Source organism: Spermophilus citellus, assembly GCF_964194105.1.
Source record: "Spermophilus citellus genome assembly, chromosome: 14".
Lineage (NCBI taxonomy): Eukaryota > Metazoa > Chordata > Mammalia > Rodentia > Sciuridae > Spermophilus > Spermophilus citellus.
This window is the reverse complement of record NC_138194.1, coordinates 1,403,269-1,430,052: the sequence shown is the minus strand read 5'-3', so window position 1 is coordinate 1,430,052 and position 26,784 is coordinate 1,403,269. Positions and strand designations below refer to the sequence as shown.

The 26,784-nt window shown below is 31.7% G+C and overlaps 1 protein-coding gene across 1 annotated transcript in view; it reads left to right on the top strand.

Annotated features, from left to right (window-relative positions):
* Nucleotides 1-9,217, top strand: part of LOC308633612 (ER membrane protein complex subunit 2-like) — a 35,061-nt gene extending 25,844 nt beyond the window's left edge. The window contains exons 10-11 of the mRNA XM_081266512.1: nucleotides 440-544; nucleotides 8,814-9,217. Coding sequence (XP_081122638.1) covers nucleotides 440-544; nucleotides 8,814-8,900 — 192 coding nt within the window. The 3' untranslated portion in view covers nucleotides 8,901-9,217. The remainder of the gene's footprint in view (nucleotides 1-439; nucleotides 545-8,813) is intronic.
* Nucleotides 9,218-26,784: the final 17,567 nt, after the last annotated feature.

Sequence of the window (26,784 nt, the reverse complement as noted above, 5' to 3'; positions counted from 1 at the left end):
TAGCGAAAAGAGAAATAGGTTAGTTAAAAGAATGTTCTTTCAAAGGTCTTCTGTTGAAGTTGTTTTTGTCAAGTCAGATCACTCCTATTGGACTGAAATTTTTTCACTTGTTAGTATAGTATAAATTATTTTTGAGATTTCTATTAATACTCAGTGCTTCTGACATTGGAAAGCTGATTCTATTCAGTAACAAGAATATAGATATACAATTAAATAACTTCAGGTATTATTTAAAATACCCTTTTGTCTCATTACTTTGGATTATGCTGTATTTTTAAATGTTTTCATTTTTAAACACCAATTTCATTCAACTTTATTTTTTAAAGCTTTTGATAGTTTTAAAATTTTTTGTTATCAATTCACTGCAACTGTTACCCTTACACGTTTTTGATTGGCTAGAATAAAATAAATTTTGCTTTTGATGTTTCTTTGTTTTTAGTCTGCAAGTCATATCGCTTCTAATCCAAAAGCAAGTGCAAAAATGAAAAAGGACAACATGAAATATGCTAGTTGGGCAGCTAGCCAAATAAACAGAGCTTATCAGGTTAGTATTAATAATTTTGCTCTTATGTAGATGAGTTAATGTATTTCTTAGTGATTTTTGTCTCTTCAAACTTTGGTAAATATGAAGTAATTTTAAAACTTCATGGAAGATAAATAGCATGATCCATTTCAAAAGCATATTTGGTATGTGAACGTATCAGAGGTATCCCAAGAAATAAAGAAGGAAGGGAAAACCTAAAAATAAATGAACCAAACTATTAAAGTTTCTGTAGTCTGCTTACACTTTAAATCTTATATTAAAACTTCTACATTCATTTCTTAGTTCTCTGAAGCTCATCTCTAAGAGATTTTTCAGGAAATAGTTTTCAAGGAAAATTTGCTCATGGGAAAAAAATATTTTTTCACATCTTCCATTGTTTATAACTAGCAGCCTTTATATTTAAAGAATAGTTTGACTGTTTATGTATTCTTGGCTTACATTTACTTTAATTATGTATCTTAATCATGTAGTTTCATTGTTATTTAGGATAAAATTTTGCTGTCAAGAAGCCTAATGCCATCCTGAGTTTCTCTCAGATGTGATTTTGACTTTTTTCTGGTACTCAAAAGAATTTGCTCTTTTTCTTTAAAATCTAACAATCTCACTATGATATGTATTGTTGGTTATTCTTGTATAAGTTTTCCTAAGTACACAACACAGTTACTTAATATGTAGATTCAGTAATTTTCTTTGAGAAAAGATACTTTTAGAATTATAGTTATAGATTTTTTTTTCCACTTGCTTTAGTTGTTTTTTTTTTTTTTCAGGGCTCCAATTATAAGTATATTGGATTTCCTTTCCTTACCTCCTATTCATTTTCTCTCAGATTTTTTTCTGTCATTTTTTGTATTTTATTCTTTTTCTCTTCATAATAATTTTTATACAATTTTTTTCTTGTTTTTCACTTATAATAAGACAGTTTTACTGGGCTGTTAGGAGGAAACATGGAATGTGGGGAGTGGAAGATAGGATAGGGTAGCTTTCCCAACTTGACTATTCTATGGCTTCCTCCTTTTTGTTACAGACAACTTGATTAAGACCTTTCTGTATATCCAGTGCTTGTCAGAACTAACATAGATATTTACTTCATGGTAGTTATCTGTTCTACCCTAAAAAAATTCTAATGATCTTGGATTCTGAAATATTACTCTCAACTTTAAATGTTATATAGTGCTGTGCCAGTTTTTTTTTTAATATTTTATTTTTTATTTTTCGGCGGACACAACATCTTTGTTTTTATGTGGTGCTGAGGATCGAACCCGGGCCGCACGCATGCCAGGCGAGTGTGCTACTGCTTGAGTCTCATCCTCAGCCCTGTTTTGTTTTTTTAATAGGTGCCTCTGGGCATTACTCCCTTCTTATGTTCCTTATCTGAACAGTCTTCCTCTTAGCATCTGAACAGTCTTCCTCTTAGTATATGTTTTTTGCTTCAGTTTTTTCTCCTAGTATGAGGTTTTTAAATTTGGCTTCAGTTATTCCTCCTTGTATGAGGTTTTGTGCTTCTGTAAGAGAGTGTTGGCTGACTATTTGAGAGATTTTGAGGCCTTAGATGTAAACTTATTTAATTTCTCATTTGCACAGTTTATTACACTTGCTTTTGATTTGGAGCTTGTGAAGACTTTCCAAGTTTTGTAGACCATTTATAATTCATCAACTTAGGTTTCCTTGTTGAAGGGATTAATGCTTGTTCATGATTTTATTTTTGGTTTCTTAAAAAGAGTAAGTGGGTTATTCTGTTACTTTGTGTTGCTCCTGTTGCAGACTTGTTGATCTTTTATAGGTCTTTCTGCTACTGGTGACAAAATCACATTCTAGGGTTTTAGAAAGAAGATGTAATGTGGGCTTTGTTTTCTTCTGTGTTGGTTTTGGTTTTGGTGCTGTTTGATTCTTTATTTTCATATTCCTGGTTGGAGAAGATAGGAGAGATTTAATTTAAAAGTTTAGTATCATCTTAATCATGGCATTTAAAATCACCTTTGTGTAGTTATATGTTGCAGAGAATGTTAGTGTTTTTTAGTGTATTGTAAGTCAAAATATTTATAGATACCAGCTAGATTGTTCTGCTTAAAAACACAGTTTGAGATATCTCAGATCTGTAATAGATAGGGTTACACAATAAGTAGGCCTGCTGTGTGTGTTTGTGTGAGTGATTGATTTAAAAATAAAACTTATATAATACAAAACTAATAGTATGCGCACTTCATCATTGTTTTAACTTATCTTTGAGAAACAACTAACTACTAGGTTCTTTTTTTGACATAACTATGTTTTTTAAATCCATTTCTATTAAATTGTAACATAGAAAAAAGAACACAAGTCATAAATATGCATCTAGGCACATAAATATAAACATCACCTCCTGATAGGTCCTTGCAATATCTACTTTTCAAGAGTACTGACTTATAACTTTATAATTTATGGCATCATACAGTTGTATTCATTTTCTCCTGATCTCACTCACTATTAGGTTTATGAGATTTACCCTTGTATATGACTATAGTTTATTCATTTTTATTATACTGTAGTATATTGAATGACTATATTACAATATATCTACTCAATTGTTGACGGGCAGTTGGATTATTTTCTGTTTGGGACTATTCTGAATAGCGCTGCACTGAATTTTTGCTTGGTCAACATTAACATACATTTCTGATGCATATACACTTTTCAATGGAAATTTTGGGTCATAGAGTATGTGTATATTGAACTGTAGTAGATGTAGACAGTTTTACAAGTTAGTTGATTTACTCCTACAAGTAACTTAAAGAATTCTCATCACTTATATCTTCACTAACACTTAGTTCTGTCAGTCTTTGTAATTATATCTGTTCTGGTATGTGTATGGTGGTATTTCGTTTATTTTATTTTGCATCTTCCAGTGAGAATTCTGTCGTGTTTATTGGCCATTTGGATATCCTCTTTTATAAAGTCTTACTTTTTCTTATTGGTTTGTATGACTTTTTCTTTTTTTCTTTCTTTTGGTTTTCTGATTATGAGCCCTTTTCTGGTTATGTATGTAGCAAATACCTCTCTTTTCTTACTCTCCTTCTCAAATGAGTTTGACAAATAGAAGTTCTAATGTTAAATGTGATCAAATTTATCAGTGATATCCTTCATGGATATATCATGGTTTGTACTTTTTATTTTTTGTTAATAAATTTTTTGCTACTCAATGGTCAAAAGAGTCTTGTGTGTCTTCAGGAATTCTAGTTTTTTACTTTCATATGTAAATCCATAGTTTACTTGGAAAAGATTTTTATTTACAATGTGACATAGCAGCCATTTCATCCCATGTGGATATCCATTGTTTTCTGTCCTTCTCTGTATTCTACTATGAATCCTATTCCATAGAACTAGTTCCGTGTATTAAAGAAGACACAGATGGTAGATCTGTATTGTCTGGGTTCAAAATTTAGCTCTGATATTTATTAACTATGCAACATTGGATAAATTGCATAATATCTCTGGACCTGGATTTTCTTTTAAAAGTATTCTGAGAAGTAGAATAAAGGAAAGGGAGCAGGCGGAAGGAAATGGGAAGTAATGGGGGTTGAATTGGATCAGTGATATACTATGCTTGTATAATTATGTCAAAATGAACCCATATATTATATATAACTACAATGCACTAATTTAAAAAATGAAAGTATTCTGAGGAGTTAAGCTTTATTATATTATGAATTACATTGTAATTACATCACCAAATTACATTATGAATCATTTCAAATTCACGTTCTTATGCCTATTCCGATCATTGCAATTAAAATAATAATTAAAAATAACAAACATTTATAGAGGCTGTATTATGAATTACATATTTTTCCTACTTTACAGGGCTTTTTATTTTTGTTTTACATTGCTGAGGATTGAACTCAGGTCCTCCTGCTTGCTAAGCAAGCATTCTAACACTGAGCTATATCCCCAGCCCACCTGTTTTACAAATGAGGAAATTAAAGCACAGAAAGATTAAATAATGCTCCCAAAGTGACATACCTGGTTAATGACAGTTGTTTTCAAACGCAGAAAGGCTAACTCCAGAGTTGATATTCTTAAGGGTAATAATATACTGCCTCTATAAGATGTATCAGGTATAAATGTATCTGAAGATGTTAATGTAGTTTCTAATTCTTTCCTCAGTTCTATTTTCTTGTGAACAATTGACATTCTACCTGTGCTTATTTCTCTCTTCATTTAGGATATACAGCTCTCAATAGTATAAAATTACTATAATTACTATAACTCAAAAACTCTTTTCAGTGATTTGGAAAGCCCAGTTGATCAAGTCTCTAGCCAAATACACCCTTCCTGCTTTATGAAATGCATTTGTTTATAGAACCAAATCCTGTTTTTAGTTCCATGTACCTGCCCTCTTTCTCTCCTTGCACACTCTCTCAATATGTTGTGAGATCCATTTTCTTTTCATAAAGTCTTATAAATTCTGAGTGTTCTTTGGAAAAGCTATGAAAGCACTACTGGTGCTCCTCAGGCATTGAGTATTACACCATAAACTCCATAGTTACTCAGAGATATCTTAGACTTCTTACTGAAGGTGTGATTTGTCTTTTCTTCATTCTATAGGAAAGACAAGGCATGGAAATTTTCTTGTCAATTTCTCAATTCATTTTGAATATCACCGTAGGAAGATAACACTCCTCTCAGTTGGTCCTGTCAGGTTTCTGTATAGCAATGTGTAATACTCCTGAATTAGGAATAACTTCTCATAACAAAATTTATTTTTATTTCTACACCAGAAAAGGAACAGGTTTTAAAATCTTTTGGTGTTTTTGAAGCTTTCATATTCTATACTTTCTCTAGGAAGTTTCTCTGTATTCTTTCTGTAAACCAAATTCTTAAATATTTGTATCCATTAACTTTTGCATACTTAGTGATTTAAAATAACTTATTTGCTTATGATTCTGTAGGTAGGCAGTTTGGTGTGAGATCTGCTGAGTAATTGTGGTAGTTTTGGCTGAATTCATTCATATTTCTGCTGGTATGCCATAGTTGGTTAACTCACTTAAATAGCTGACAGTTGACTCCGTCAGCTGGAGATACTGGATCTTTTCTCTCATTTGGCAGGCTAACTTGGGCTTATTCACATGATAGTTTCAGGATTCCAAGAGGAGCTAATAGGCAAACTACAATATGCACAGGCTTAAAAAGCCTCTAATTGTATCATATTTTGCTAGTATTTCATTGGACAAAACAACTCACTTGGTTAACCCAGATTCAAGGGACACAAGTTCTATAAATCTTTAAGCCACATCCTTTTGTTTTAGTTTATTTTGCCTTTTTATCCACTTTGTTACAATAGAATTATGTACACTGCACACATTTAAAGTGTATTGTGAAGATACACAGCATTTTCATCACCCCCAAAAGTTTCCATCTGTCACTTTGTAGTCAATCCTCCCTACCCACACATAGCAGGCAAGCAGTCATTTGATATTTATCACCCCAAATTAATTTTGCCTGCACCAAAACTTTATGTAAATGAGATCATAGATTATGGGCTCTCTAGTGTCTGGCTTCTTTCACTCAGCATGTTTCTGAGATTCATCCATCTGCCATTCTATTCTATTTATCCTATTACTTTGTTGGCCCATACTATTTTCCACAAATTGTGTGAGCTAATTTTTGTTCAGTGTGTCCCAGTTGTTAAAATGGACAAATCATTGATTTCTGCTTTTGATATGCAAGATTATTTGGTTGTTTTATTGTTCTTTTGATGAGTTTTCTTATAGATCCAAAAAAGAAGTATGAAAGAAGAGTTTACTTAATTACATATAACTGTATGAAAAGAAAAACACAAAATTTGTGAATAACATGGAAAAGTACATCCTCCAGAGATTGACATTTTTGTGATTAGGTAAATTCTGGGATCTGTGACTCTCATCTAGGCATGTAAATTAGAATTAAGTATAAAATAAATATTCCTTATAGTAATGTTTTTCTAGATATTTATGAATGAAAGAAAAATGAATTTTTAAAGATGGTTTTTCTTCATCTCCACTGAATATGAAATAATATAGCTACTGCTTGCTTTTCAGTTAAATAATTGGTTTAGCATGTTCAATAGAAGCAAGCACATTTGATTAATGCTCATGAAAAACTTTAACATGAACCTGCTAACAATTCTCCAGATAAATGCTCTTTGGTATACTGTTAAATTCACCTATGCTATTGAGCCGTATGTTATCTGTGATTACAGGAGTGATTCTGTTATTATCCTTGGGAAACAGAAAATTAAATCATGATTTGAAGAAAAAAATGTAATTCCAGCATAATCAGTTAAATTGATATGTAATTCTGGGATAGACAGAATAATTACATGTCAGGCAAAATTTGAAGTGATAGATTTATATTCCCAATTTTGTTTTTGTTTGTTCTGACACAGTTTAGGTTGGTTTATTGTAAATTGCAGTTTTGTCAGTAGTGTTTGACACCATCTTAGATGATGTTTGAAAATTAGCTAATTTAAAAAAATCACACTTCCTATTATATTTGTTAGGTACAAATCAAGAAAAATACTACAGCTTAACATTCATATTAGAACATTAGCTTTCTACAATTTTTAAATTTTTACTTTGCTGCTTTAAAACATTAAGAGTCAATGTTACCACATGGTATCCTATTTTTGTACCCCTCCCCCAACCCATCAAAGCTTCTCTTCTCAGAATTAGACCTTTAAGTATCTGATTAGGACCATTCCTGTTTACATTGGGTAGGCAGTGGTAAAAGAAAAGGCTTTCTGTTCTTTGTAGATCCTTGTGAAGGTGAATTTATCAACTGGGATAATATAAGTAATAACCATGCCTCACATCCTTTATTTGCCAAGGGAAATGAAGAAAAAAAATGTTTTAAATGTGGTGTTACTGTTGCCATATTTTATAATTACAACTTGTATTTTTAACATTTCAGTTCTTAGTGATACTTTAATTCAGGGAAAAATAAAATTGATCTTGATTTTTATGAGCTTTTCTCTTTCCATGGCATTTCCCTTAAAAAAAAAACAACAACTTTTTATTTACTCTATTAAATAAAGATTCAACTACAGAAGCTAATGTTTTAGGAACTAGGGGAGTTGTAATGTTATGGTGTAGCCAGAAGGGTCAGAGACAGGTTACCAATTTGTGAAGCCTATGCCTCTATAATCTTACCTGTACTTGATTATTTAATCTTTCTGAACAGGTCATGAGAAGTTTGCTTAGTTAATTATGAAAGAGAAGAAACACATCATAAATCAAGTACTAAGTACTTAAGATAGCATTGCTATTTGAAGGCAGGGTCAGTTGCTTTAAAATATGTTATCTAGATGTTAGATGTTACTAATACCACATTTTAATTAATACTTTGACCAAGGGAAAACAGATAATATAATTAAGCTTTCCTCCATCCTCATAACACTTATTTATCAGTTAAATCTGTTGTGTTAAATAAGACTGATAAATGATGGAGATTGTCAGTCCAGTTAGAAAAATCATTTTGAAATCAGCATGGGGTATTCAACAGTGTTCAACCCCACAGATTATGTGTACTATATTGAATTTAAGATGCCATGAGTTTACTTTTATATATAGAGAGATAGTACTTGATGTATTATTTTTGGTTTTCATTATAAAATCCAACCCCAGTTTAGTTTTATAAAGTAAATTACAATTTCATAAACTAGAAAATGGATATTTAAAAATATGTTGCATCATTTTAATATGTTGTGTGGAGTGTTGACAGGCTTTGTGCTACAAAAACATATCATTAGTCAACTGATAAATCTGTAAACTTAAAATATGACCAACTTTGACTTTTTTGATTACTTGCAACTTGAAAATATTTAATAAAAAGTACTTTAATTTACATTATATCTTTGTTTGAAACTAAGAATCTGTTTAGAGGTGAGATAAGTGGAAATTATTATTGTGTGCCTTAATAAATATGTTAAATTTCTAAAATTTATGCTTGTTATTTTATGCATGTTTGGGGTCTGAATATGAGATAGTTTTAAAATCAAATCTATGATGTTATCATACTACTTAAAACCAACCGAGTATGGAGTGAAACCTTTGTACACTTCAACTGAGGATGAAACCTTAATAAAAAGGTTCTTAAACCTTAACTTTTGTTCTTATGAAGATGTTTGATTCCATGCTAGTGAGAAAATAGTTAATGTTAAGTTTCATTAGCAATATGAAGATGATGTTGTGTTTTTTTTTTAACCTGCGATTGAAATTGAGCCTAATAGAGCTTTCTTTTGTTGTTGTTTAATTAGTTTGCAGGCCGAAGTAAGAAGGAAACCAAATACTCTCTAAAGGCAGTGGAAGACATGCTGGAAACATTGCAGATCACCCAGTCTTAAGGTTTCAAAAACTCTTTGACACTAGATTTCACAACTGCACAGTTGAAATAATTGACCTGTGACTTATTTAACTAAATGCCCAGTGCTATTTATATTCTAATTTTCTGTGAAGAGGCAGTTGTAAAGAATGTGTTTATATAAGCCTAAAAATGCCTTTTACTACTAAGCAGGGAGATGGGGGAAATCCATGGAAGAAAAATATAAGACCTATTGATTGTACATCGGTCTTTTCATATCACATATATAACTGCTTTTAATCCACAATCTGATGTAGAAATAAACCTTGTTAAATAAACCATGATGATTTGTTAAACTTGCATATGAAGATCCTAGCTTCTTTTTTGTTGTAATCATATTATTGTCTAGCTCAATTTCTAGTTAACTCCTCACTGATGATTGGAAATACACAGCATACCTAGCTTACTTGTTTATAGTATTAGGCTGGATTTTGCTTTGCATTCCTTTGGGCTGTTTAAATTACTTTGCTATGTTCTGAAATCTTGCTTTTAAAGTATGTCATTCTCCAAAGTTCTGCAATATCTGTGAAATTTTTGTTTTGATGTAGATATTTCTACTTATAAAATGCCTTAAGGTTAGGCTGTGCTGTAACACTTCAATTTAGCCTTTTCACAAATTATATTTATTGAAATATAACTGTAAATTACATAAAGGTATATTTAAGTACATAGAGAATAGGGATTAAAGAGGTTGCAATGGTTGAGTTCCCTTCAGTTTTGGCAAGTGATAAAATTTAAACTATCTTTAGAAATAGAATTATTACAATTCTCATATTCTATTAACTTCCTAGTTATAATTACATTTTCTTATTTTCATGAAATACAATCTTTATCCTGTCTTCAACAGTATTTTACATGTTTCAATGGAAAAGAAAGGACTTTGAAAGTTAAACATTTTATTTAGTCACAAATCAGTTTTTAAAACAGACAGTTGCTCATAAGGACAAATATTTATTGTTAGTATTAGTTTGTAATTTATATATGTATATTTAAATTAAACTTATTTTTGCTAACAGTATACAAGGCTTCCAAACTTGTCATTGCTGGATTTGGGCAAGTAGGGACTGTGGAGAATTTTAATAACCTGTAAGTCTTTAGGAAGAAAACTATTGCCAATATCCACTTCTTTTAACTTTTGAATGATTCTTACTATTAGTAAATCACTCTTTATATTTAGTCTAATATTCCATGTTACAGTCTTTTTCATCTTATTCTGTAGTGAGTAATAAGCAGCTGATTAAATATCTTTTGTGAAATAATTTCTCCCGTATGCAGATAATTCTTCCCTACTGATCTTTGTTTTCACAGAGATGTACTCTTTGTGTACATGAAACTGGTAAATGTATTTTCACCATGATCAACAATTTCAAATTTACATTTGCTATAAAGAAACTAGTGCCTGCTCATTGTCCTGCTACCTTTTCTCCTTCTGACCACCCATCATCACTAGATTACTATTTACTTTACCAATTGTTATTTGTGTAATAGTTAATTTCTTGCCTTCTATAGCTGTCAGTCTTAGCTTCACTTCATTTTTACTCATAAAAAATAAAGTTATTTTTAGATAACTTCTTGCCAAGAGCTTTTGCTTATTAAGTACTTTGTCAATGGTAATATTTATAAACTTCAACCTAAATGTACTGATAATCCCATCGTGGCAGACAATTCTCAACATATTCCTATTACTTCTATTTCTTTTCATTGACAATACCATTTTGCCTGGATAGTGCTGAAGATCCTTCTCCTCAAAGAGATTAGAATATCCCAGAGGATATATCTTAATTGATTTAAAAGAGAAGAGGGAGTTTTCTTGTGGTCAGTGATTAGAGCAAGGTAGAACTTTTTGCAGTAAAGGAAATTGTATTCATGCCATGTGCTGTGGTAGCTACTAGCCATTAGTGGCTTTTGAGCACTAGAAATGCTCCTGGACTTTTAGTGCAACTGTGATATTCAGTTTCTAATTTTTAAAATTTAAATAGTCACATTACTTTTGACTATCTTACTGGACAAATCTCAGGTGTGGGATGCAACAGTTCAGCTAATGAAATGCATAGAAGCCTTCTGGGAGGGCTCTCCTTTCAAATGAAGAAGTCAGAGCTTTGTGCCTCTTTCTCCTTCTGACTGAGTGCCAATAAGAAAATTGTAACAACCGTTTTACAACCATGAAATGGCAAATGTGAGAATTGAAAGTTACATTTGAAAGGTATAGCTCATAGATTAGGGAGAACCTGGTTCCCTGATGACATTGTTGAACACCTGAACCAACATGAGCAATTGCCAACCTGTGCACTTTTTTATTTGAGAGAAAATAACTCCTGGTTGTTTAAGACACTGTGTTTGGGGTTCCACTTTTTTTTAACTGTATATGTTCCTAATATATCCACCATTCAATTTTTTTTAACACACAAAGCTCTTATTTTAGACATATCAGGAATGCTGTTTCAGAATATAATCATTTAAAGCAAGCAGATAGTTATTTAAACTAAATTACCTATTTAAAATATTTTATTATAAATAGTCATTATAGTTAGAACTGTTTTCAACCTCTTTGACTTTGAATCTCTGTTGTGCCCTTATCTTCGTCCACACTCTTTTGGCAGGTAAAACCTCTGTTATGAGCTGAATTGTGTTCCTACAAAATTTATAGTCTTTCCTTATATAATAAAGTCTTTCTTGACTCTTCATCCAGAATATTAAGGTCAGGCCTCTCTGTCACGTGCACTTTTTTTGTGTGTGTGCCTACTAGTAATTTGTTTATAATGTTACATTTTGGAATACTTTAGGACTTAACAAGAAGTTGCAAAAATGTTAGAGATTCTTCTATATGATTAGTACAGCTTTTCCCTTTTATAATATCTTATATAACGATAGTACATTGTCAAACTGGGAAATTGACATTGCAGCAATACTACTAACTCAGGTACAGAGCTTATTGAGATTTTACAATTTTTACATGCTTTTTTTTCTGTTTATGAACTATTCTCATGTGTAGATTCATATTATAATCAGGTCATAGAACTCTTCATCTCTACAAACTAATTCTAAATGGTTATGCCCTCATCTAACCCTAATGCTTCATAACTATAATTTTGTCACTTAAATAATATTATATAAATGAAATCTTATAAGTATGTAACCTTTTAAGACTTTTTTCATCCATCATATTACCCTTTTAAATCCTCAGTGTTGTTTGTCAGCAGTTTGTTCCTTTTTATCACTAATTAATATTCCATTTTACCAATGTACCACAATCTCTTAATCCAGTTACCATGGAAGGACATTTGAGTTATTTCCAATTTTTGCTTATTGCAAATAAAGTTTCTGTGAATATTTGTTTACTGAGTCTTGGATGAACATGAAATTTTCATTTCTGTAGGATAAATAAATACTTGAAATATGATTGGGTTGTATGGTAAATGCATAATTACCCTTATTAGAAACTGCCAAATATTTAAGAATAAATAACAGCAATTTTACATTATCTCTTTCAGAAAATACAGGAAAAGGGAATACCTCCCACCTGATTAGTTGAAACCAACATTATTCTGATATCAAAATAAGAAAATAAGAAAAAGTGATCATAAGAAAAGAGAAGTGGAGACCAGTGCTTTCATGAAATAGACACAAAATATCAGCAGTTCGAATTTGTGAAAGACAGGAATTCAGGTCTGATTGAATACTTTAAATTCGATGTATTTCATCACATTAGGAAGAAAATCAGAAAAATACAGAATAAACATTTTGCAAAACAATACCCATTTATGATTCAAAACCAAACCAAACCTCAGAAACAAAAGAAAACATCTTCAGCTTAGTAAATAGCATCTACAACAACTTAATGATAAAAGACTGAATGCATTCTCCCTAAGACTGGGAATAAGGGAAGGACATGTGTTGTCATTGCTTCTGTTCTACTTCTATTCAACGTGGCACTTTACATTTAAATACCCTAAGGAAATGAAAAACATACAGATTGAAAAATAAAATGTCCTTATTTGCAGATAATATTATCTACATGGAAAGTCTCAAGAAATCTCCAAGAATGTACTATAATAAGTAGATTTAATAAAATCATAAATTCAAGATTAATACCCCAAACTTAATTTCTGTGTGCTAGCAATGTATACAAAATTTTATAATCACTCAAAAAATTATACTTTGTATAAATTTAACAAAACACAGGATCTAATTGCCAAAAACTATAAATGATTACACCCATATTTGAGTGAATTAGAAATACTATGCACACTTAGTTGTAATTTATTTAACAAACTATACTTTCAGAAATAATTTAACTCCATTTCCTCACTTAGTTTCCTGATAAAAGAAATTGGAAAGTCATTTCAAAAATCTAGTCTGCATATCATGAACAGTACTGTAATGCTGCCATGAAAATCATCTATATGCCACAAAAATGATAGGGAAAAACCCCTACCTAACAATTTGACTACTTTCAGAATATAAGCTAGAGGAATTCATAGTAGCCTCAGAATATTCCCCCCAACTATCAGGACCTAGAAAGATCTAATAAGTGATTCCCACAGTATGGCCACTTGGAAACTTAGAATTACATATTTTGGGGGGCCCCACCCTAGGACCATGGAATGAGGATGGGGTCCAGCAATTTGTTTTAAATGGGTATTCCTAAGGCTCACCAAAATTGGAGAACTATTGGTGTACACTAGACTCAGTTTTGGAAAACAGATTGAAAGAAGCAAATGATTCCATAGAGATCAGAAAGTACCTTTGTTCCTTGTATTGTGTTTGTAACATTCTTTATGTTTTGCCCTCTTCTGCTTTGTATGTTTCCCCCACTTTGTCCCATTCAATTTATTTCTACAATCCCATTCTTCCTGAATGCCATAATAAAGAACTGAGGTATACTTCTTTTGTGTTTTTAATAGGATATTTTTGTCGATGTAATTTTAAAATTAGCATATGAGTTGAATTATTACTATTTCACTTCTCATAAGTTAAGCTTAATTCTTTTGATTTATATGAGTAGCCATCAATAGCTTTTTTAAAAACTATATTTTTAAAAGAAGAGAATAAAGATAAGTAAGTGATCTTTAAAAGGAGAAAAAGTACCTATATATTTGTATACATATATGTTCATATGTGCACTATACATATCTGTGTGTACCTATGATTGTATATATACATAGTATAAGTGCAAATTTGTGTTTATTTTGTACCCAATTGTAATAACCATAATGGGTGATAGAAGATATATAAGCTTTATATTATATCATAGCAAAGCAAGAATTAATATTTATTTCTATACTCGTTGTTTCTTAATATTAAAAAAACTGATTAATAATTAAATTTAGGTGCCTCCCCAAATTAAATTAACACATTGAAACAACCACTTTTGTTTACAAGTGAGTGAATTCCAATAGGGTGAAGTACATATCTACTATTCAATGTAATAAAATTAAAAAAATAAGATTATACAACTCAATTTCAAGACTTTAGATCCCCCAAAACTATTCTACCTCAACAAACTGCTGCCAACAGCAATAAGCTTAGGACATTAATCTTGCAAATAAGTCACTACTGGAACAACGTCTCTCTGCAGAAATCTAAGTAATGATCAACCTTTCAAAGACAGAATGGATTAGAAATGAAAATAAATCTGAACTCATGCTCAACTGACTTGAGAGATACATTACTAAGAATTTCCTTTTCGTATGAATTCAGTTCTTTTTCTAGTCAACAAATATTACATGAAAACATGGGTAAGAATTATGTGAAATGATGAGTTTATCACATCTTTTGAAAACCTTAGGAAATAATGTATGCTGTCAACATGACATCCATTTAAAATCATTGAAAGTTTCCAGAGTGGTAACTATAGCCAATGGTTTCCAGAGTGGGGCTCAAATGACAACTGATTTTAGGTCTAGTTTCATGATACTGGTCTACCTGTCATACTCAGTAGGTCAGAGAGGATCAGAGACAATACAGCCCTATAGGTTGATAATTCCCAAATGACTGGGGGAAAAAAAAAGACCTGCTTGCATATAAATATGGTCATCATTCTTGTGAGGGGAACCTAAGTTGAGTGATTCCAAATAAAACATTTGAAGAAACACTATATAAAATCGTCTTACTAAAAAGAACTTCACATGGCACCATATAAATGAATTGTAATATCATTGGGAAATAGACATGGTGTCAAACAAATAGTTGCATCCCCAGTGACAATCAAGAGCCAGAGCTGCCCTTGCAAACAGCCCCCATGGTGTCAGAAACTGGTTAGTGTGCGAGGGTCATCTGACAGATATACTGTTGTCTTTATATGTAAACAGGATAATTTTCAAATAGTAATGAGATGTATATTTGGAAATGACACCAATGCTTACACAAATGTAGTCTTACAAATGTTAGAGGGAATTTTTTAATATATGAAAGTTAAAGATGTCAAAGTAGTTGAATACAATGCTGTTTCTTTTCATTTTGAGGTAGGCACTGTTAAAATGTTTCTTCTGCATGCAACTCATTTCCCACACGTAAATATTCACTAATGTAAACAAACTCACAATCTTTTGTGGCTTTTATTTAGATTAATAGATTTAAACTTACATATAATTTTCTATTAACAAATCTCAGATTTCAGTGGACTGGTTGCTCGATTTATAGTTTCAACAGTTGATTAGAAATAATAAAAAGCTTGATCAATTTTGTGTTTCCTTCTACAAACTTGTAGAAGTACGCCACCTAGAGTTTTAAAAATTTTTAATGATTAAAAACTTCAGGCTGTGTAGATGTTATGTAAAAATTTTTTAAAAGCCACATTTTAATCAAAATCATGCCAAATATTAGAATAATTATTGAATTTGTTATATATGTAATCTTTGTTTTTAGAGGTAGCTTTCTTTATATCACTATAAAAGAAATATTCTATTTTTGTTAGTTGTTTCAATTTAAGTACTTCAGCCAGTATGCCCATTTGAGATAACAAATCAAGTTCACAAGTTATAATTTTTTAAAGCCTGATTCTGTAGCATTAGAATAAATTTTAATGTTATTACCAGCTTCAAAAATTAGGAAAAGATATTATATACACACACACACACAAACACACAATGCCCATTAACCTTGGCATGCTCAATGGATTTTTACATTTTAATAGTAGATGACATTAGTAATGGATAATTTGTATACATAGCATGTAATATTTTTCAAATGCTTATAAAATGTAAATAAAAAATCTTTTATTTGGCCTCATGGCTTTTCAAGTAGGCATTTTCAGGTACGTATATTTATTTTGGAGGAAAAAATAGGGAGAACTGTTTTTCAAATTCATCCACTGACCTAAATATCTTTACTGAGAATAAGTAAAATGTTGGGCTGGGGATGTGGCTCAAACGGTAGCACGCTCACCTGGCATGCGTGCGGCCCAGGTTCGATCCTCAGCACCACATACAAACAAAGATGTTGTGTCCGCCGAAAACTAAAAAATAAAATATTTGAAAAAAAATAAAATGTTGAGGCCTTCCCAGGCTTCTTCAACTGGGCGATGCTAAAAAGCATTACCATGTCATAATGCTTGTGATAGGGAAAATTTCATAAAAATTAATACAAATCTTTCTGAATTTAAAAGCAGAGTTGCTTTTAGAGATCAAGATCTTCAATATTAACTTTGCTTTAAAAGATTATTTTCTTTCCTGATTTTTGTATCCATTGAAATATAATACTTGGAATTTTTATTTTAGGATGTTCAGATTTGGGAGCAATTGGAGACAAATGATATTTCTTACAACTTGGTCCATAAGAGCAGTTCTTTAATGAAATACTGCTTTGACTTGTTAGTGTCCTGTATTAATGATTTCTACAGAGTAGAGGGAAAAATATCCTGGAGATTTTCTTTTCCTCTACAGTATCTAACATATATTAGCCCCACAGTGGATGTTTATGAATATTTGTTGATTTCATATTTTGTCTCCATGCCAAGTGATGTCAGTGAGAAGTGTCATGGAGCTGCTAAACTTTAACACTCAAATTAAATTATCAGAATATGAATTTGATTAGCAAAGTTTGAAAGTTGTTTGTAGATTTTTTTAAATTGAATATGGCAAATTTTATTTAAGGCTCAGCAGGAACTCCTTGATAGCAGTTACATATTGCAGAAGTTCAAAATGAAAGATTTATGAAATTTCCCAATCCACTATGAATATGAACCAGACAGAAAACTTACCCACTGAGTTACAGTAAATGTCAGTGCTAAAAAACCAAAAACTTATTTTCAATTATAAGGAATGTATACTCTTTAGTTATAAGATTGTCTCAAGCTTTAAAATATGTGACCCAGAATATCTTCTAGTTGCTATGGGGAGTTCTGTTATTCGTCAATGTAGGGTTTCCTACTTGGCAACACCATGTATTTATGATGGCATCTGTGTTTGCTGGTTGTTGCATTTGCAGTGGAATTTGTATTTCGGCCAGTTGAAGAGAGAGGGGAAAAGAAAGCAAATTAAACTTGACTTCTTGGCAATGAAGCAGTAGCTTCTTGTTACTTGCATCCATATATTCCAAGAACACCAAATGCAACTGCAGTGTGTTCCCTAGTTATTCCATGTGTAACTGGTTTGTAGTGTAATAAGCTTTTATAACAATATTAAGAATGCAAAATTAAAAACTAAATAGCATGCCTCATCAGTTGACATGCCACCTTTTTTTTTCAGTTCTTTGTTTTTGTGGTGCCAGGAATTGAACCTGGGTCCTTGTGCATTCCTGGCAGACACTCTACCACTGAACCACACCATAGAAGAATAAAAACTTTCAGTTTGTAATCAGCCAACAATTTTCCAGTAGGTCAATAGGAGTGAATCTTCATTGTTTAGTAAATTAATATGTTTATGATATGTATCTCAAATGAAGATGCAATTGAAAGCTGGAGGGTTTTGTAAAGACTTGTGGAGAAGAGAAGATAATGCTAAGTGAAGTTGCCAATCCCCAAAATCCAAATGCTGATATAAGGAGGCTGATTCATAGTGGGGTAAGGAGGGGGAGCATGGGAGGAATAGAGGAACTCTAGATAGGGAAGAGGAGTGGGAAAGGAAGGGAGGGGCCATGGGGTTAGAAATGATGGTGGAATGTGATGGACATTATTATTCAAAGTACATGTATGAAGACACGATTCAGTATGAATATACTTTATATAAAACCAGAGATATGAAAAATTGTGCTCTAAAAGTGTAATAAGAATTGTAATGCATTCTGCTGTCATATATAAATTATTAAGTTATAAAGGATGTCTATGTAATTTTAATTTAATTTAAATACCTGGTACACAGTATCATTATTCCTATTTTAAAAATATGGAACTAGGAATTATTTTTATGAACTATAAATGGACAAAGCATACATTTAAGCATTGATGATCAGGAGAAAAACAAAAGTTAAGGCAGGGTGGATAATGGCTACAAGAAGAGTGATAATTTATTTAATCTTCCATTTAATAGTTTCAAAGTTACATTAAAGATTCTTAAAATTTTCTTCTTACCTTTAAAAAGATGTTTTATTTAGCAACCCATATTTTCTGTGGAGGTGAATATTTGTCTAAATTTGAGTGTTGCTTTCTAAGTTTTAAGAAATCTGTTAAAAATCATCATGTTAATCCAGTTTTTCTTAAATTCTGTCTGTTCATATGAAATGTGCTTTCTAAACTACATATGCATAGAGCTGCTCAATCTAAGTTGGAAGTGGATACTTTTTGATGGTGAAATGATAGAATTTTAGGTTTCTTCCTTGTACTTTGATATACTTTCTAAACTGAACAGGCATTTTTTTCTAAAAAAATAAAGACATGATTTTTTTTAAGTTGGACACAATACCTTTAATTTTATTTATTTATTTTTATGTGGTGCTGAGGATCAAACCCAGGGCCCCACATGTGCTAGGCAAGCGTTAGACTGCTGAGCCACAACTCCAGTCCCAGACATGATTCTTAAAATTGAAAAATTTCATGCAGCTACTGTTCTAAGGAATAATATATTTTGGGAACCACTGATGTAGGTCATTATTTCCCAACCTTTTGGATGAATGATCTCTTTCACAACAATGCATGGTCTTGCCAACTCAAGAATTTAGAAGATTATTTTCCAATGTTTCTATGGCATATTAATAAGGAAATTTTGGCAAAAATGTTTTCAGAATTATTATATTTTATTCTCAGATGACAGCATAAGAGACAATGCTGTTAATTGTTAGTTTAGCTCCACAAATGTGTTGTAAATGTGGCTTTTACTCCCAGTTCAAGTCAAGTTGGGTATAATTGTCATTGTAGTTTATTTTATTATTTCTTGAGGTCTAAGAAATATTGGTGCATTTTTAAAGAATTATGAAGAGACAAACGAATGGGTCTAAGGAATATCATTTAAAATAAATTTACATACTTACATTTGTACTCCTCACTAACATATATTTCAACTTTTTTGTTATCTTTCATCAACCATTGACTGATTATCCGTATAAATTAGGTATTAAGAAATCTAAAATGGATGATCTAAAACTAAGTAATGATTAATACCTTGCTTGCAGTGAAGACCAGCTGTTCTCTGTTGAGCCTTAAACAGACAGTAACTGCACCTGGAGCACTTTAGGCTGATTTCTAATAATCATCGTCATTCTTACTTTGCTTACACTCTCAGACTCTCCAAATGTTCCATTTGAAATGAATATATTTTTTAAAAACTTATTTACATTTTTAATAGGTACTGAAATAGATACAATTAGCAAATTTAACATCATCTTTAAGAAGAACTTTGTAAACCTTGAGGATTCCTATTTGTGAAATGATAAAATAGGGGAGCTAAGGAAGGCATAAACTTCCATATAATTCTTAAGGAAAAGAGAATATGGAAAGGAGAGAAGAAAGGTAAGGGCTTGTTAGAATGGAAGAAAACAGCTGTGAAGTAAGAAGAACTAAAGATACCTAATAATTACTGAGTCTACATTAAATCTGTCAGGGAGAACGACTAAAATAAGACCTCAGAAAAGATGGCCAGAATTGCCAGAGTTTTTGGAGGACAGGTTTCATCATACAGAAGAGGCAAAGCCACATTCTGTGACATTCAGAAGACATGTTTGTCTTTCACATTGGAATTGTGCCTTATGCTTCAAGTGTGTGCTAAGGCTTAGCACAGGGTTTTGCCTAGAACAGGCACCAGACTGTGATCTTGATAGTGCATGACTGATATTGATTACAGATTAAAATGGTCTTGAAATAATCAATTTAGGCCTTAATGAATAAAGACCCAGAGGATAAAGGCACTCTGAGGGGGTGATCCACAGGACTTATGATTTGAAAATGGTATTAAATTAAGGCAATATAGGTGTTTTCAACAGATGAATGGATTTTAAAGAGTAATGTGTATACACAATGGAATATTAGCCATAAAGAAGAATAAAATTATGGCATTTGCTGGTAAATGAATGGAACTGGAGAATATCATGCTAAGTGAAATAAGCCAGTCCCCAAAAATCAAAGGCCAAATGTTCTCTCTGATATGTAGATGTAACTCACAACAAGGGTTGGTTGGGAAGGGAAGAATAGAAGTCCATTGGATTAGACAAAGGAGACTGAATGGAAGGGAGGGAGAGAGGAATAGGAAGGACACTAAAATGAATCTGACATAATTTCCTATGTTCATATATTATATACACAGCCAAGGTAACTGCATCATGTACAATCACAATAATAGGATCCTAATTAAAATAAGTTATACTTCATGTATGCATAATATGCCAAAATACATTCTCCTGTCATGTATATTTAAAAAGAATAAATAAAAATAAATAAATAAAAATAAATAAAAAAGAATGAACTTCCAGACTAAAAAAAAAAGGTGAAAAAAGATGAAAAACAAAGATGCATGGCAAATAGGTCATCTGGATCTGCCTCTAGAGTCTAAGATTGTACTTCCCACCTCTCCCATATTCTAGCCTTTCCTATTATAGCCACTGTGAGTCAAGACCAGTGGAAAATACTAATTTAAATATTATTTTTTCTATCTTAAATTTATGACAACTTAAAACTCTAAAGAATTTCTTATATAAAAATGTACTAATGCTAGTATTTTAATATGATGAAGAAAAAGCAGTATAATTCAATGCATATTTATGAATTTTTTAAAAGTCAATAAAAATGAGCAAAGTATATGGATACATAACTCACAGAAGAAGGTACTTAGGCAAACTCAATTTAATAAATATTCATTGAATAAAAAGCAGGTTGTGGTAGGAATTTGAAAGAAGAAATGGAAAGTAGCCAGATTATCAATAGCCTTGTATGTCATACTATAGAGCTGATGTAAGTGATGGAAATCTACTAAAGCATTGTCCACATTGAAGTAACATTATCTTATTAGCCCTATAGTTGGTGTACTGAAAACAGACTTGAGCTGGCAGAGAAAGTTTATAGGCAGAGCAGTCCACATGGGAAAACACTGGAATTGTGGTAGGGATCAAAAGAGAGAAATGGGCAGATTTGAGAATCATTAAAACTTAAAATATGTAAGATTTGTTGATGAACTAGATGTAGTAGGTGAGAAAGAGCATGAAATCTAGTAAAAAATCTGTTTATCAGACTGTCTCAATGATGTAATGTTTGATAGGAAATAGATAAATAATATGTGCACTTATTATAAGATTTCAAAATCATGCTTGAAGTCTACTTTAACAAATTCTAAATGCACTTGTCTTTTTAAATTGAAGCTACAAGGAGTTCTAAAGTTTTATATTAGTCAATTAGTTATATAGGAGATACCATTCATCCTCCATACTAAAATCAGAACTAAGATAAAATTCACATAATTTTTAAAAAATAGCTTGGAAGAGAAAATGTTTATTAATATATCTATAACAAAGAATAGACATTGAAAAAGTATTTCCCTTCAATGTGATTGAAAATAATGTTAGATTCAGTTCTGGCCTTTAGATTCAGTTCTGGATAGAATTTAAAATAAGATATGTATATTAATTTTACTTTAAGAACTTAGAAACCCCCTGGTGCAAGTCTCATCTAACATTTTCTTTTTTTTTTAAATCAGTAAACACAATTTTTTAATTTAGAGATTCAGATAAAAAAATATAGTTTCAGTTATAAAGATATATTTTTAATTCTAGCACTCAGGTTTTGGACATAGTCCTGTAAGTAATGGAAATGCTCTTTCAGGAAGGTATGCAAAATAGTTTGAAAAATCTGTTCAGTATCATGAAAATATATGCAGAAAGATAACTAATGTCTTCTACTTAGGGACTGTCACTCGCCTAGATAGTCAATTCACAGAAATTCTACTTATGAACATTCAAATTTGACTCAATTTAGAATACTATCAAATAGATTCACACCAAATAAAAGAAAACAGAAGATACCAATTTGTTGCACATCTGTTAATGATGACACTATATTACAAGATTAATATACCATTTCATTTAATTTTAGTTTTTTATGCAACACTTAAAACACTGGCTCACAGTAAATTATTGAATCTTGGTAACAAGGAAATGAATAAGATTATTAGCATTTCAACAAAACCCTGAAATAAAATATCACTTGGTAAATAGCAAGCCAGTTACATACCAAATGAAGGAAGAAATCAGAAACACAAATGTTCCATCACGGCCTTACTTTTGAAAATGAGTAAAAGGAGTCAGTATATTACCATATAAAATGTTACCTTATACTTAATAGACCTTTATTTGTTTAAGAGCAAATGATAAAATAAGATCCAGATTTTTATAGGGTGGGAGTAGGAGCTGGTGTTCTCTTTCTGTTGTACGTAAGGATATGTCTGTCTTAATACTTTAATGTAGGATTGTTTCTTTTGCATTAAAAGTTAGGAAGACCCATATAAAGGAAAAAAAATTACATCAAAGGGAATCTGGAACAGATAAATGTCTTTTAGGACCTGAGTTAACGTAGTATGTGCTTGAAAATACCAATCTTAAGTAGATGTGGGGTCTTTTACATAGACCCAAAGGCTCATATTTTTCTTACAAAAGCAGCTAGGCAGAAAGCTTTTGAGATTAGGACTAAGAGTCAAAAACTCAAATCATGGACAACTTTACTCACCCAAGTGATAAAAATAAAATAAACTGTTCTGTAACATAAATTATAAGTTTTATACAAAACATTCTATACCATAAAACACTATATTTTTAATAATTTTAATTTCCAACAAAGATACTAGTAGGAAGATAATTCAACAGTATCAAATCCTTTGAACCTAAGATGAGAAATGGAATCTGATTTCTACCCATGGTGAAAGATGACCTCCTTAGCTTACCAAGTATATTAAGGGTCACCAATTATTTTTCTCTTACTAAATCACTAAGTACAACTCTGATATGCTATGGTATTTGCTGAATTCTTAGGATTATTCAGCTACTTTTTCATCAAATGAAGGGATTGAACGAAAATCAAGTTTTTCTATGATTTGAATAAATCACTAGTTCTTGCATCTTGAAAGCTAACAGACCTGTTCTGCCATTTGCCTGCCTGGAAGCTTTTCACTGAGTATGATTTAAGGAGAAGATGTTTAACATTGTGGCTGATTTGGATTGCAGGAAATAAGATAGTCAGCTGGTGAATGCCAACTCAGGCCACACATTTTTAAGACTTAACTGCTGAACCTTCATGGTGCATATAGCTGTTTTGGAAGCTGCCAAAGAAGAGTTACAGACCATGTGCAGTAGCCTGGATTTGGTCTAAAATGACCTGAGCTTTCCAAGTTTCCTGCTTCCTCCACCCCCTTCTTTTTGGATCACACCAAAACAAATTTCTTCACTGTTGAAGTATCTGGTTAGTTCTACATATTCTTCTGATTAACTAATGGAGAAAAATTGATTCAAGGGGACTAAAGCTATGATCCAATCTAAAGTTTGTACCAAAGACAAAGTTTACTGACACTAATGCTCAGGTCTGTGTATTGTGTGGATTTATGATGAGCAAAATAACAGTGTCTAATTATGCTCAGAAAGGAGATATATTGTAATATACTCAAATCCATCAATCTAATCTTTTGAGTAGAAGTTGAAGTCTTCCCTCAGTTGTATTTCTGCTTCATTTTTAAAACTTACATGATTCTACTAGCTTGTACATTCTAACTTCACTTTAAATGCTAATCAATAATTTTTATAGAGTGTGATCTAATGTATTCTTTCACTTCTTAGATAATTAGAGCTGTTTGTGCACAGTTCTATCAATTGAGCTTTAAAATTATTTTATAATTCCATCTGACTGTTTTATTCATGCCAAAATATAAAAGAGAGTTGGATTAAGAACAAAACATTTTTCTAACATGAAATTTCAGGGTAGACATGCAAATTATTGTCCTGCTTTGATTTTTTTGAATCTAGAGACATTTTTATTTAGTGTAATACTTTATTTATTATAATATTCCATATCTGGGAAAATCATCCAACTTTCTCTACAGAAAAATAAAACTTCTCTAAACCCAAGTTGATAGAGTTTTCATATACATATTGAATGTTTGCTGCTTTTAGGGATGAAGATATAACTCAGTGGTAGAGCACTTGCCTAACATGTGTGAGATCTTGGGTTAAATCTCTCCAGTATGGCAATAAGTAAATAAATAAATAATGCTTTTGGTTACATAGATAGACCATACCATATTTCTCAGGTGGCAAATGTATCCTCACTTTCCTGTTTCTGATGTTAATCTCCTCCCACCTACTTATCTCTCCTAATCTCTAACCTTGCCTTGATTACAAAAATCAGCTGTCTATTGATGAACTTGGTTCCTTCAGTGAAATAAGTGTCATCAGAAATTCACATATACTTTTGGACACAGATGAGTATTTACGGAGAAGCATTTGTTATCATGATTAAACCAATAACTGATTTCAAATAAATAAGCCTTTTATGATAACTGTATGCAGTATACTAGTTTATGAAATTGTATGATAATGTTTTTAATCCAAAAATCAGCCTTTCAACAACATTGAGCATCAGAATAAAGTACAGATGTTAAAAAAAAAAAGAAAAACACTATATCCTCAGAGATCCATGAAAGTCCTTTTTCCACTCTAGATATAACAACCTTGGTTTATTTGAATTGACCTACCATGTGTTGCTTTAGATATTAAGTGTCCCACAAAAACACATTGTGAAACAATGCAAGAACAACATTCAGAGGTGAAATGATTGGGTTATTAGAGTCTTAACCCAATTAGTGAATTAATCCCCTGATGAGGATAAACTAAGTGATGACTGTAGAAAGGTAGGGTGTGGCTGAAGGAGATAGGCCTTGGGAGCATAACTTTTGGGTATATATTGGGTGAACCGAGCTTAGTCTCTGTTTTCTTTCTGATCATCATATGAGCCACTTCCTTCCACCACACTCTTCTGCCATGATGTCCTGCCTCACCTTGAGCCTGAGGAATGGAGTCAGCTGTGTATAGACTGAGACCGATGAAACTGTGAGCCCCCAAATAAACTTTTCCTCTTCTAAAATTTTTCTTGTCAGGTCTTTTAGTCACAGCAGTGAAAAAGTTTACTAAAACACTGGGTCTTTTTCCAGAAACTCAAAACTCTATCTCTGGACCCACCTAAAGCCAGACTAGCCTGATAGGCCTGATTTAGCCACATGTGTTAATCAAATCAGTTTAGCCTTTTGCCATAGGGAAGAAGCCCATATGCTATAGTAGAGAACTATAGATCTTACATCCAAGATGCATAGCACTAGAACAAAGATGAGACAGGAGGCATATTACAACATGGGAAGCAAGAAAGTTGAGTTGATCACTAAAAGAAGATGTATATCTGTATATGACTCTGAAGATTGGATATCCACAACTGCCTTTTGAACTGATTTTAAAAAAACTGTATAAAATAAAACATCTCTATTATTTTTAAACGTATTGGTGAGTTTGGGGGGGGATCCTCATGTCTAAAAATAAAGTAAACCAGAAGCCATAAAAGATAAGTATCACATCTAAGTTTTGTTCTGAGGATTTCAGCTAAATCCTGAATGCTAGTTTTCTATATTGGTAGCTTCTTGGGACATGGAGGATACTAATTAAAATTTAGGGTCCACCTTTGGTAGAGGACCTAATAGGATACCCCTATACAAAGATAAGATGTGTAAATCTGAGAAGAAGAAAAATATGCTAAGGAAACTTGGCTGTATTAACACTAGTATGAGGTAAGTGGGTGGAGGGGGTAAGAACTTACTTGAAAATAAGTATAGGTTAGTCCTCAAAGAGTCTGAGAAGAACCTGAAGTGAATTTAACCTTGAATGTTCTTGGCTAGTAAGACCACTCAGGTGCCTGGTAAAAACAAATAAAAATCATTTGAAGGAATTCACTTCAAATGAGGCCTCAACCACATTCTACATATAGAGAGTTGTAAGGAAGATTAAACACTATAATCAAAAAATCATAAACCACCCAAGGAGACATCATAAGAATCAACCAAAACACTAGGTCCCAAAAGTAGACCCCTAAAACCATATAAACATCAGAGTTATCAAACAGAATATACAATGACATTTAATATGTTTGAAGAAATAAAACCTTGAATATATAGGTAACAAGTGCATTTTTAAAGTAAACAGAAATCAGTAAAGTAATAAAATGTAAAACTCAATGGTAAGATCAACCAGTAGACTTAGACATAGCAGAAGATAAAACTTGTGAAGTCATTTATTAAGAAATTATTCAAAAGTACAGTCCAGAGAGATGAAAGAAGACTGATAGAAAAGCTAATAGTTGTGGAGAATGCAGGGTTGGGGAGAGTCTAAAGTATTTTTAATTAGAGTTCTGGAAGTAAATTCTAGAATCAATGGGAAAGATAGTATTAAAAAAAAGTTCTCCAGGATTTTTTTAATACAATCCT